Source organism: Arvicola amphibius, chromosome 3 (genome assembly GCF_903992535.2).
Source record: "Arvicola amphibius chromosome 3, mArvAmp1.2, whole genome shotgun sequence".
In the NCBI taxonomy this organism is placed as follows: domain Eukaryota; kingdom Metazoa; phylum Chordata; class Mammalia; order Rodentia; family Cricetidae; genus Arvicola; species Arvicola amphibius.
Window position 1 is genome coordinate 184,317,495 of NC_052049.1, and position 13,027 is coordinate 184,330,521.

Sequence of the window (13,027 nt, forward strand, 5' to 3'; positions counted from 1 at the left end):
CCCAGCATTCAGCCCAGCCTTCCCTGCCTACCTAAGTTCTGCCTTACTATACGTTCAAAACAGTTTCTTTATTCAATAATGGTAATCACAGCACACAGAGGGGACTTCCACATCAATCCCTTACTGAGACTCTTTCTAGTTGCCTTATGTCTAAAATTAAAGCTAACAGTCATGCTGACACAATGTAACAGCTCCACACATCCCATGAAATCGCTGCCCTGAATACAAGGAGGCAGACGCCCACTGAAACCTGAAACCCACAGATCCACAGAAAACGCACTGTTGGGCAGGCCCACCATTGTGCTCTGTCGGTCCTTCAACACCTAGCACAGCCAGTGGTCATGGAAAGGATTTCCTTGTCAAAAAGAAAAGGACACAACCTGCCTCTAGCCTCACTCCCCTCTGAGAGGCCTGAGAGGGCAGGGGTCAGAAACACAATGGGGAAAGCTTCCCTTCCTCTCTTAGAATGACATGCCCATTAGCCAGTGGTGTGGCTGGGCTTGAAGGCACAGTGGAAACACCTGGGGAGCTCTGAAGTCTGCTGATGCCCCTGCAACCCCACCCACGCCTGGGATTCAGATCTAATGGTATGGGGTAAAAACTGGGTATCGGAGTTTGGAGAAAAACTTGATTCTAATTAATGTTAAAGGTCCAGAGCCACTTACTCTGTATAGTCCTGGATCTTGCTGAGCACGTCTCTGCTCCATAGACGCTTGTTAGGTGCCTGCTACTTACCAGTTACAGGGATAAATGTAAGTGACATTTTTAAATGCCCGCTACCTACTAAAGTTTTTTTAAAAACTCATAGACATTAGTGTTCCTTGGGTCATAAATGTTAAAGAGATCACACAGCCATTTAAACATACTGGACTGGTCCACATATTGTTTCTCTTGGAGATTTTGTAGAAATCTGGTCTACCCACCCCCCAAAGAGTTCTCCTAACAAATCTTGGCTCCCTGCTATGACAGACAGATCCCTAAAGCCCCTTATCTCAGATGTGACAGTTAAAATATCTGTCATTTCTCTCATCTGTCACCACCCTTTGAGGGTCTCTTGCCTACTTAAAGCTTTCAGAGGGCATCAAAACTGAGACTAAACAGCGTCTTGTGACCCCGCATCTCTCCCATCAGCAGCCTGGCCTGGCAGCCCACTTGGAAAAGTCCCAGCACATAGAGATTGAGGAATGGCAGAAAGTTGTTTGATGTTTGGCCCCTTTATCTCAACTTTTCAACTTGACTCATTCTGGAGCCGTTACTTGATGACAGATCAAACCATTATTGGGTGCGAGCTGCCAGCAGCCCCAGGTGGCTGGGCAGATGACAGGGGAAGGGATGACTCTTCCATCAGGAGCCAATTCCTCAGGCCTGGAGGATGCTGGGAGCAGGGAGGGTATGGGCTTAGCAATGTACCAACTGCATTGACAAGGACGTCACCTCTGGACTGGCCCGGGCAGTGATTCCAATGCTTAGATTACTCCCTGGAAAAGGCAAGGCAAGGAATCTAGGGTACCTGCTCCTGCTGTCACGTGCTGTGGACACCCTGTGAGGGACTGAGGTCATCCCATATTTGGAAGGCAGGTGGATCCTGGGGCAGTGGCCCTGTGTGGTCAGAGTCATGGAACACCATTGTCTTAGAACAATGGGACAAAAGAGAAGGGATTGGCGAGCTATTTTAGTGCTGTTGCCATTCAACACTTGCTGGTTGGAAGAGGAAGGTAGGGTGGGGGCTGATGGGAAGGGCAGCAGAGCAGGTGAGGTGAGCAGATGTTTGGGAGCTAAGTCTAGGGGAGTGGCTGAGATAAGTCCTGCCCAAACCTTACAGGGTCTGGAGCTCCCAGGTTCCATCCCTAAGGGCAAGCTTCATTTTCACTTGGGAACCTTTGTCCCTTCCATGTGACAGAACCAACCTTAAGTGTCCCATTGGTTCAGTGATTATACCCAAGAGCATGTGTCTTCCCAAGGCAGCCACTCACCGTGGCATTCACATCCCAATTCTGACTGAGTTAGCAAATCGAAGTGATTGGAGCCCTCCCTGGCTTGGAGTTCCATTGAGCTGGCTAGAAGCTCAGTGCCCTCTGGCTCTTGGCAGCAGGGCTGTAAGATATCTGAGCTTCTCCTGTCGATCCAGAGTGGTGATCCCTCTGCCCCTGGGTTCATGGTTGAGATGTTCACAAACCTCCTTCCTGGCAACCATGTCCTAACTTTGATGGTCACAGTTTATGCTGGTTAGTGCTGTCAGCTTGCCACCGTCACTGGGTAAGGAGTCTCAGTTGAGGGATTTTCTTGGCTGGATTAGCCTACAGACATGTCTTTGATTTTTGATTGATGTGGGAAGATCTAGGCCATTGTGAGCACACTATTCCTAGGGATGGCATCCTGAACTGTGACAGATGGGCAAAAACTACGTGATAGCATGCAGATAATATGAGTGCGTTCGTCTCTCTGCTATGTTTTGAAGACCCTACCTTGACTTCCCTCTCCCGGAAGTGTGCCCCAGAAAAGCCCTTTCCTCTTCTTTCCAAGCTGCTTTTATTTGGGGTGTTTTATCCCAGCAGCAGGAATGTAACTAGAGCACTGTTTACGAAGCAAACATTTCAGGAGGTCCCACACGCAACAGAGGCTCCACCATAGATCCTTACAGCGCACTCATAAGGACGAGTTAAATCTTGGCTTCTGCCACCCTGCTGGGGATTTCTTCCATGAGATCCTGCCACCTATATGACAGAGAATTTGTGTCCTCTCTTTGTTCCACTATAGTTGTCCTAGGGGTCTCTGTGCCCTCATTTGGGGCATCCAAGATACATGTTCTCTTCTACTTTTCAGTGTCTCCCCAGCTAGCCTGAGTCCCATCTGCCTCCAGCATACAGTTCCTGGGTAGCAAGCCTCCAGTGGCTTCTTCTCTTTCCTGGTCTCTTTCTCTATTACCTATGGGTGCTTCCTGGGGGTCACCTCCCATATATACTACTTGCCCCACCACATCTTTGTATGCACCTCTGTATAGGGGTTCCCTACCACAAACAGAATGGGATGGAAGGGGAGTCTAAAGAATGTAAGGATTGATGTGCAGCACAGGGCAGGCAAGCCAACTGCACTGACCGCTGTCCCTTCGTCCTTCTCTTCTCACACAGTGGAAACATGGAGCGCTCTGAAGCCCTGCATGACAACACGCTCACACTGGCAGTTCCTCTGGTGCACGAAGTGGACACGTCCATCACTGGGTAAGTATCAGAGCACGGGGTGCCCTGCAACGATCCCAATTTGCATGTGTCACAGCCAAGAGCAAGGGCCCTGCCACCTCCCTGCCTGCCAGCCTTGGAAGCAGAAAGAAAATTGACCTGCCCATCTGTGTTTTATATGCTACCCAGACACATAGCTGATAACACAGAAGCCAGATGAGAGTTTTAGACCCCACAATTTCTCTAAATATTCTGTATTGTATGTATCCATTCCTAGCACCCCCATACCCGACACACACAGTCACTCCAGAATGCTATAGAGTGGCAGGCACTGTGGTTATGGGATTAAAGTGTCAGCCTGAAGCTGCACGGCCAGAGGCTGCAGTCAGGTCTTCCTCAAACCCTAGTCATAGGAAGGCTGCCCTTCTGATCATCTCTGTAGTCAGTTCCAGCTTCTCGTATTTCTGTTACCGCCTTGACCACAGTGGGAAACAGCTCTGCCTCATGTCTGTGATGGTCAGGAATGGACAGGGAGCGATCACAACAGCAATAACAACCCGTCCAGGTGAAGTCCGCAGCCAGTCAGGGCCGCTGGCTTTGTTGGAAAGCAGGGCTGTTGGCTGTGGTCTGTGGGAACACAAAGTGACCTGGGTCAGCTTTCAGCCAGAACTCAAGCTTAGAAAAATGAGAACTCGGTTCCTGTCTCGGGCTTCTGCAAACTGATTACATACTTCTCTGATAGCAAAGGGCAGGGGTGGGGAGGGCCACACAATCAGTTTAGATCAAAGGGGAACTCTAGGAATTCTTAACCCACATGCAGGCTCAACTTTCTCAAAGTTCAGAGTCTCAAGTCCTTGTTTTCAGTGCTCCTGGATCTAAGTCTTGGCACAGAAGGGAGATGCTGCTCCCTAGAGGGAGGGGCCACCCCTGCAGTGGGTGGGGCCTCCCTACAGTGGGCGGGGCCGCCCCTGCAGTGGGTGAGTCCGCCCCGAAGTGGGAGGGGCTGCCCCTGCAGTAGCTGGACTCTGCCTGGAGCCAGCAGAGTAAGGAGTCCCACATTTCATGGCATGGTTCTTAGACATGAAGCTCTGGTGAAATGTATTTGCAAAACAGCGTATGCTGCTGTGTTCACAGCCTTCTGGTTTTAACCGATGTGGGTTTATTATATCTGGCCCTGTCTAAAAGATAGTACAAAATTGCCCATAACAGGCCTTGTCCTTGGTGGATGGACGTAAAAACCACCTCCCTCACACACTCCATCTTGCCCGTCAAGGCTTGAGGCGACCTGGCTTGCGAGGTATTAACGTCCCCATGAAACCATCAGTTAAACAGAGGAGGTCAGCTCTGGTTCCTTTCCAGGGATGGCCAAGTGGAGTGAGTTTTAAATGAAGCCCTCTTGCCCTTTGGCAGGGGTTTGGAAACTCAGGAGCGCCACCAACCATTTACGATGAGAAGCATTTACGATGAGAAGAGACGGTGGCTGTCCTCTTGGACTCTGTCCCACAAGGTCTCACACTGTTGTATTGAGAGCCTTTGAACACCTGGAATCCACCGTAAGGGACATCTGTCTGATCCCCTTTGAGTGTGACTGTCAGGTTTATTCACCTGGGCAGAGTGAAAAGTACTGTCGCCAAGTGAAGTCACCTCTTAGAAGACCATGAGCTAAAACTGTATAAGATCATGCCACCGGTGAATTTATTCTCCTCTGAAATACCTATTTCATTTTGATGTTTTAGTCCATTTATTATTTGTGCATATGTGTGCAGGCACGTGTGAGCACACACAGGATCCATGGTACTTGTGGAAGTCGGAGGACAACTCGGGGAGCTCTAGGTCTCTCCTTCTACAACATGGGTTCCAGGGACTGAACTCGGGTCATCGGGCTTTGTGGCTGCACCTTACTCTCTCAGCCATCTTGCCAGCCCCTAAGATACACAACTCCTAATAGCATGGAAGTCTGACAGATATAAATGGTGCTTAAAAATGAATTTGTTTAAAAAATGAATTTGTTACAGTTTTGGTTGCCAAATATATAATTTACTTACATTTATTTCTCAAAAGCTTATTATCAGTATATTTCACAGAAATTCCTTCCAAATGACAAACAAAATGTGTGAGTTTATAATCAAAGTTTTTGTGGTTTTCTTGTTTTGTTTCTGGAACTTGATTTTTAAAACCCTGTTTTAGAAATCTAATTAGTAGAAGCCTGGGGAAATGGCTCAGTCAGTGAAGTGCTTACATAAAAAAAAAGCGTGAGATTCCGAGTTCAGATCCTCAGAGCCCATGTAAGAAGCCAGGGGTAGCCATGGACATCCATAACCCCAAAACAGGCAGATCCCTGGGGCTCTCATTCAGTGAGAGTCTCTATCTCAGAAAATAAGATGGAGAGAGGAGGGCAGCTGATGTTGACCTCTAACCTCTATACCTATATATGTTCACACACAAAAACAAACAAATACATATATACAAAGAAATATCAGTATATAATGTATATATCTCAGTATATAATGGTTTTGTAGCTATTAGTATGGCCTAAGGCTAGAAGACATGCCAGAAATGTCCCTGAGGAAGTCAGGGGCCTGCTGTGTCAACTGATGGGAGAGAGAAATAAGCACCCACCAGAGAGAAAAATTGAGGGGAGACACGAGAGAAAGAGAGGTGATGTTTGAGTTCTCAGCCCAGCAGTGACCTTGGGGCCTGACCTCAGGAAGAATGACAGAGTTCATGGCTTTTCCTCTTATCAGAGTTGTGTCCCCAACCTCCTTTGTGTATGGCGAGTCTGTGAGATGCTTCCACCTTCGTTCAGCTGGATGACCAGGAGTGTCATTTCCAACCACTCAACATCACTCTTCACGGTACCGCGCCCGCAGATGTGGCCCTGATGAAATGGCCAACTTTTATCTACTTTATTTCCAGAGGGAACTGTTCCAGTCTTTTTCCTGGTATGGGGTGTTGGGGGGGGGGCGCATGCACACACACACACACACAGAGAGAGAGAGAGAGAGAGAGAGAGAGAGAGAGAGAGAGAGGAGAGAGAGAGAGAGAGAGAGAGAGAGAGAGAGAGAAAAGTGCGCGCTACAGATCTGCAGACCTCCGTGCTTTTCTGCATTTAGAGAAGTCTCACTGAAGAACAGTGGTTCTCAACCTTCCTACTTGCTGTGGCCCTTTACAGTTCTTCATGTTGTGCTGACCTCCAAACTGTAAAATATATCTTGTTTGCTACTTCATAACTATAAATGCTATGTTTTGCTACTGTTATGAATACAGATTATGAAATATCTGATATGCCAGGATCTCCGATATGTGACCCGGATCGGCGGTAAACAACCCACAGGTTGAGAACCACTGCCAGAGAATAGTTTGTCAAGAAGGCTTTGTATTTGCCAGTCATCCCCCAGTCTTAAGGGATTTAGGGGAGTATCCAGGGACTCGGTTCATCCCTTTCCTTCAGGGTTTCCATAGTGACCCCGTTGACGTCGTCCTCCCTGTGTTTGCATGCTGTACAAGAGTAAGCACTGGGCCAGATTTGGTCTGTAAGGCCTAGTTTGTTGGTCTTTGCTTTGAAAATCTGGATCCTGAGGGTAGTTTTCAATATGAGAGTGTGTGGATGTGACGTCAGAGGGACCTCCACACTGGCGAGTCTGTGTCCTTTAAGGGGCAAGTATGGGGAAATTTGGCCCCTGTGAGAAAGGATGTGCAGTGTGGCCCCAGCACTAGGTGACTCAAGCCTGGGCAAGGACCGGTCAGGCATTAGCTGAAAAATACAAGAAGAAATGACCCAGCTTATTCAGTAAAGACCGCATCTCACAGTCCTGGGATCTGCCTTCTGAGGCATTCCTCTGCCTGCCCATCTTCCTCATGGAAAGGATGATCTCACTATCAGGGCCAAATAACAGCCATGTTCCTTGTCTGTGGTCCTCCCTAAGTGGACATAAGGGATCACAAACAATGATGTGCTGAGAGCTGCCAGGATAAAACCAAAGCATTGGGGGCTCTCAGACAATAATCTTCCTTCACCCAGAGTGTCCTCTGGGTCAGGAGAACCTGGAAACCAGGATGGATAACACATGTCTCCAGCATAGAGAGGATGCTTCCTTGGCTAGCGAAACCTGGCTGTCACATCCTTCCCTTGATTTACAGAGGAGACGGGGAAGAGAGTTCAGGGTTTACTGCGGAGACTCTAGGGTGACAGCTGTGGCCGTTCCTCCGGGTTTCCAAAGCCCCTCTTCGAGCCCATCCACTGTTTCCCTTTGCATCTCTCAGCTGGATAGGAAACAAACACCAGGTAGATTTATTTTATTTCTGTGATTTACAACCTTTCTTCTTTTGAAATACAGGATACAGACAAGAGAATTATTTAGAAAGGTTTGAATGACCCAGACAGTGTCATAAAAAAAAATCCTGAGGACTAAAAAAGGCAAGAGGAATGCTAGCTACAGAAAATACCAGATTTATAGCAGATACTGACTATTAGTGCCTGTTTAGAGGATAGAAGTAAAGGATGGATGGGTGGGTGGATGGATGGGTGGATGGATGGATGGATGGATGGATATATAGGTGAGTGGATGGATGGATGAGTAGATGGATGGATGATGGATGGATGGAGGGATGGATGGATGGATATATAGGTGAGTGGATAGATGGATGAGTAGAAGGATGGATGGATGGATGGAGGGTGGATAGATGGATGGATGGGTAGTTGGATGGATGAATGGATAGATGGATAAAAAGGCAGGTGGTGGATGGATGGGTGGATAGATGGATGTATAAGTGAATGGGTGGGTAGACAGATGAATTCTGAGGGCATGCAGTTCATTCTTCCAGTTGGTTCTCTGAAGGTATTTTTAAAGAGAACTTAAAGTTTGGTGTCTAGGAACTTAGCTTATTTCACAAGTGACCTAAAGTAATGAACCCAGCTGAAGACTGTGGCCCTGGGGATGAGTGGTTGGCGGGATTGTTAGATAAAACACTGGTGTACTGTAAGCTGTGGTTCAAGCAGGAGTCAGTGGGCTGGGTCTGAGAGTGGTCATGTGAGCCTGCGGTTAATTGGAAAGAGAGGCCTACCCAACATTAACAAGCCTTCCTAGACCCTTATCTACTGACTCAGTTTTCCTCTGCCTGAAACCTTGGGATCAACTGTTTGTCTCCTGGAAGGTCACGCAAGATCCGTAGTGAGAATGAACCAGGAGCTGGGGCAGGTGTGGGGAGCCGGAAAGGGATGTGGAGATATCCCTAGAGTGGTTTCCTTAAATCCCAGCAATGGTCAACTCCTGAAAAGCCAGAAACAAGACTGCCCCAAGGAGAGGTCTGTTCTGTGTCCGTTTATTTGTATCCTCTGTCATTCGTGCAAGGCTCCAAGGCTCCACTGCAGATGTAGCTGGAGAAAGCAAAACTTCTGTCTGGGCGGGTTCATTCCTTTGTCTCTCTCCCACTTACCTCATGCTCATCTTTAGTTTTTTTTGACAAATTAAAATTGCAGCTTAGAGTGGTAGGTGCATGTCTGCTGTCCTTGCCTGTGGGAGACAGAGGCAGAAAGAGCGTGAATTCAAGAACAGTTGGGCCCTAACAGTGAGTTCAAGGCAGACTGAACTTTCATAGGGAGAGACCCTTTCTCAAAACAGAACTTAATAAAACAAATCTATAAATATCACTCTTCTATTTTTATTTAAAAAAGTCTTTAATGACACATATCTTAAACTTTGTCCATTTAAAGTCTGCAGTTAATGGTTTTTCAGAGTGTTGTAGAACTTTGTGTCCTTGCAAGCTAAATTTAGATTTTGCCATCAGCTAAAAGAAAACTCCCGACAGTCCTCAGTCACTGGCTACACAGACATGCCTTGACAATGGGGGCAGAGTTGGCTCCAGACCCCTGCCATCGAGCAAACAGCTCAACAAACAAGTCTTGTATACAATACCTATGTTTACCATATATTGTAGTGCTTACGTGGAACACTGAATGTCTAGAAATACATCAAACACACCTTAATTATGCATACTTTATTGGTGAAAACACCAATGGTCCTCTGAATCTTAGCAAGCTTTACTCTTGTTGCTGGGGAAGATGTTGTCCCCGTAAGGATGGATGCTGACTGACTGGCTTCTAGTTGTAAAGACTGGGGACCACTGGCTGACATTTCTAAAATGAAGATAACAGGGACATCTGCTGCATCCACTGACTCTTGCCCTCACGAAGAGTTCTTGATAGAATAAGATGCAGCTTGACGGTCGACCTACAGTAGACACACTTAGGAAATCGGAGTCCATCTTCAGGTACCTGCCAGTGCCTCGCCAGCTAAGTTCATATCCTTAAGTTCTAAATCCTCCATTGTCATTTCAACAGTTTCATGGCATTTTTGCCAGAAGTACATCCCATCTCAAGGAATCACTTCCTTTAATGCATGAGTCAACTCCCTATCCATTGAAGTTTTGTGTTAAGATGGCTGAACTCGTTCATATCTTCACATGTTCAGACTTTCTTGTGAGTTCCCTCGTGTCATAGTGACTGCCTCCCTGAAGTCTAGGGCTTCTCAAAGTCATCCGTCAGAGTTGGAATCAACTCTATCCAAACGCCCCTTGCACTGAGGCCTGACTAGCCACCACTGATCATGAATGTTCACAATGGCAAACCCCGTCTTGGTTTTCAGTGTACTTTCCCTGGACTTATGATAGTTAGTTTAATTATCAAGTAATGAACGTTTTAGAATAACCTGGGAATTGAGTCTCTGTGAGTGATTGCCTATATTAGGTTGAACATGTCTGTGGGAGATTATCTTCATTTTGTTAAGTGATGTGGGAGGACCTGCCCACTGTGGATGGCACCATTCCCTGGGCAGAGGATCGCGGATGGCTTGAGAGTAGATTCATTTGTTCACTGCCCTTTGTTCTTGTCTGCAGATGTAGTAATGACTAGCTGCTTCCAGGTCCCTGCCTCCTTTCTTCTCTGAGATGGTATGCTTAAACTTGAAACATGAACTCAAATAAATACCACCTCCCTTAATTTGTCTCTGTAAGGCTAATTTACCACAGCAATGGGGACAGAAACAAAGACTCACCAAAGAAATCAGCCTAGAACAGCTATACCCATATGGACTATAATACTGAAGCAGTAGGACTTGAACATCAAAGTCAGTCCTCCATTCGTGGGCTGCAGACTGAGTGCCGTCAGCAAGCATGAACACATTGGTCTCCCGATACATCTCCAAAGTACATCTCTGCTCACAGCCTGTTTGCTTAGTTATTCACGAGTTCGCTGGAATAGCACTATTGATTTCCCCAAGGAACATTTCCTCTGCATTCACAGTTTTATTGAATGGTACAAGAAATCTGCCTGTCGAGTTCTTGGGTAGCCAGGTACTTTGTCTGCTGTGACAATCTTAGGAAAGGAATCTTCTCTTGAGCAATAGATCATAGCAGTAGGTTAAAACATTCAGTAAACATGTGTCATAAGAAACTCTGCAGTCCAGTCTTTGCTACTCTGTTACAGCATGTGGGTTCCAGCCCCATGATTGCTGTAATGTGCCCACCTGAGTAACAAAATATCTTATCTCACCCGGGGAACTTTTAGTCTATGTTCTGCTCTTATAAATGTGCCCATTTTCCAGATTCCTCCCCATGCTCTGTTACCGCCCTGGGTTTAACTTGAAGCCTTTGCTCTCTCACCTCACCCTTATTGGTCTCTTTGTGGCTTCCCCCACCCCCTGCTTGGCTTTGAGATGAAGAAGATGGCCAAGAAAGGAAGGGGGTCAAGTTTGGCAGGATTGGACACTGAGCTCAAGAAGGGATGCATAGGTGTCATCCAGCTGTGCCAGCAGAATGACCTGGATAGCACCCGTACCGACCCTTTGTAGGAATAAGATCGCTTCATTTAGGGACAGCCCTCGTGGTCACTGAGGATCATCGTTATCTCAAACTGAAAAGAAAAAGAGCTTGGGCCAGGCCACTGGACCTCACAGGTTACTCCTGGGTGTGGTATCTCCTGGGAGATATAGGGCTACTACCCCCACTCAGACCAACTGCATCAGAAACTGGAGGTGGCTCTCCTGACACCACCCGTCTGTGTTTGAGCAAGCCCCATAGATCATTCAGATGTTGTTCTAGAGTGTGAGAACCCTTAAACCTTTTTTTAGTATCTGAATTACCGTCAACTGTCATCCGTGAATAAATATATAGGTACGTAAAATTAAATATAATTTTTAGTAGGAAGAGGACAAGAAAATGCTCAGTTTTGTTAGAACTCCCCCGTTATTTAGTGCTTCATTTCAATTAAATTCAGATTCCAAATGATATAGTTCTATTTCAATTAAAAGCATATCTTAAAAATTAAAGTAAAATAAAATCACATCCTAAATCAACACTATAAAGCTTCTGTGTTTGGTTCAGAAACGTTTAGGGCTCAAGAGGCATAGCATGGCATGAAGGACCCTTGTCTTTTACCGACACTTGCTGTGTGCTCCAACCCACAGGTCTACAACACGGGCCCCAGTACCCTTCCCGGGGCATCTATCAGCATCTCCTTCCCCAGCCGGCTGTCACCAGGTGGCGCAGAGATGTTTCAGGTCCAGGAGATGATGGTGAGTCCTCCATTTGCACGCTGTATTTGTTTCAGCTTTGAATGCCTGCTAGAAATTTGTATTCCACACCCTGGCACCTACTTGCAAGGTTCAGGAAGTCTAACTGACTTCACACTCTGGAGACACACCAGGGGAAACCCAAAGAAAGACTTGTATTTATGTGTTGAGACAATTTGGTTGATGCCACGAGACCTTGGAAGAGATGGTTGTGAATTCATCCCCGGGGTGGCTTCTGGTACCTCTGGGAGCGCCCAAGGACTATCTGCAGTCCTGTGCATGTGAATGGATTTCTCTGAGAAGAGCCTTAGCATGTGTAAAGATTCTCAAAGGAACGCTGACGCCCAGGGATTAAAGATCAGTGGATAAGATGTGTGCGTCATGAGAGCAAAAGTCCAGTTCCTGTGCAGACGATGAGGCCGCCTGGCCCTGCATCCCCTGTAGCTGACTTCCTCTCAAGGGACGCTTGATAAGCTACGTGTGGCCATCGCTACCCGCCCCTGCTTAACACATACTCCTTGGCTCCAAGGATTTTCACCCAGCTTCCTCCTTTCCTCGGTCTTTCATCTCATCTCCCCAGCTTCTGAAGGGCTCAGGCCTTCTGTAGTCTACACTCCTACCCTGGGGTCTAAGCCAGACTCATGAGTCAAAAATCTAGCCTATTCTGATGACACCACCAATTTCTGTGCACCCAGATCCCTTCCAGGAATTAGAAGCTTTCTCCTCTCATGTAGATACCAGCATTCAACCGCAGAACCTACATTCTGGTGATTTCACTTAATTCCGGTCACCCACCAAAGGCCCCACCCTTTTTTCTTTTTTCTTTTTCTTGTTTTTATTGAGCTATGCATTTTTTTCTCCGCTCCCCTCCTTCCTCCTCTTCCCCTTCTATCCTCTCCCATGACCCCCACACTCCCAATTTACTCAGGAAATCTTGTCTTTTTCTCCTTCCTATGTAGATCCGTGTATGTCTCTCTTAGGATCCTCTTTGTTGTCTAGGTTGTCTGGGGTTGTGGACTCTAGGTTTGTTGGCAGGGACTGCTCATTTGTTTCCCAGCTGCTCAGACTCCTGAAATAATCACACAGAAATCTGTAATAATTGTAGTACTGTTTGGCCAGTAGCTTAAATGTATTGCTATCTAGCTCTTATATCCTAAACTAACCCAGCTCCATTAATCTGTGCATCACCATGAGATCGTGGCCTACCTACAAAGCTTCAGGAGGCTCCAGAGGAGGCGTCTGTCTCCAGCAGCAGCTACCTGGCTTCTCCCTGACTCTGTTTAC

General features: G+C 46.9%; 1 protein-coding gene across 1 annotated transcript in view; it reads left to right on the forward strand.

The window, feature by feature from the left end:
- Itga9 (integrin subunit alpha 9) overlaps positions 1 to 13,027 on the forward strand; it is a 299,897-nt gene that overhangs the window by 234,283 nt on the left and 52,587 nt on the right. Inside the window, 4 exon segments of the mRNA XM_038323365.1 lie at positions 3,129 to 3,218; positions 5,921 to 5,960; positions 5,962 to 6,026; positions 11,635 to 11,746. Of these exon segments, the coding sequence (XP_038179293.1) occupies positions 3,129 to 3,218; positions 5,921 to 5,960; positions 5,962 to 6,026; positions 11,635 to 11,746 (307 nt within the window).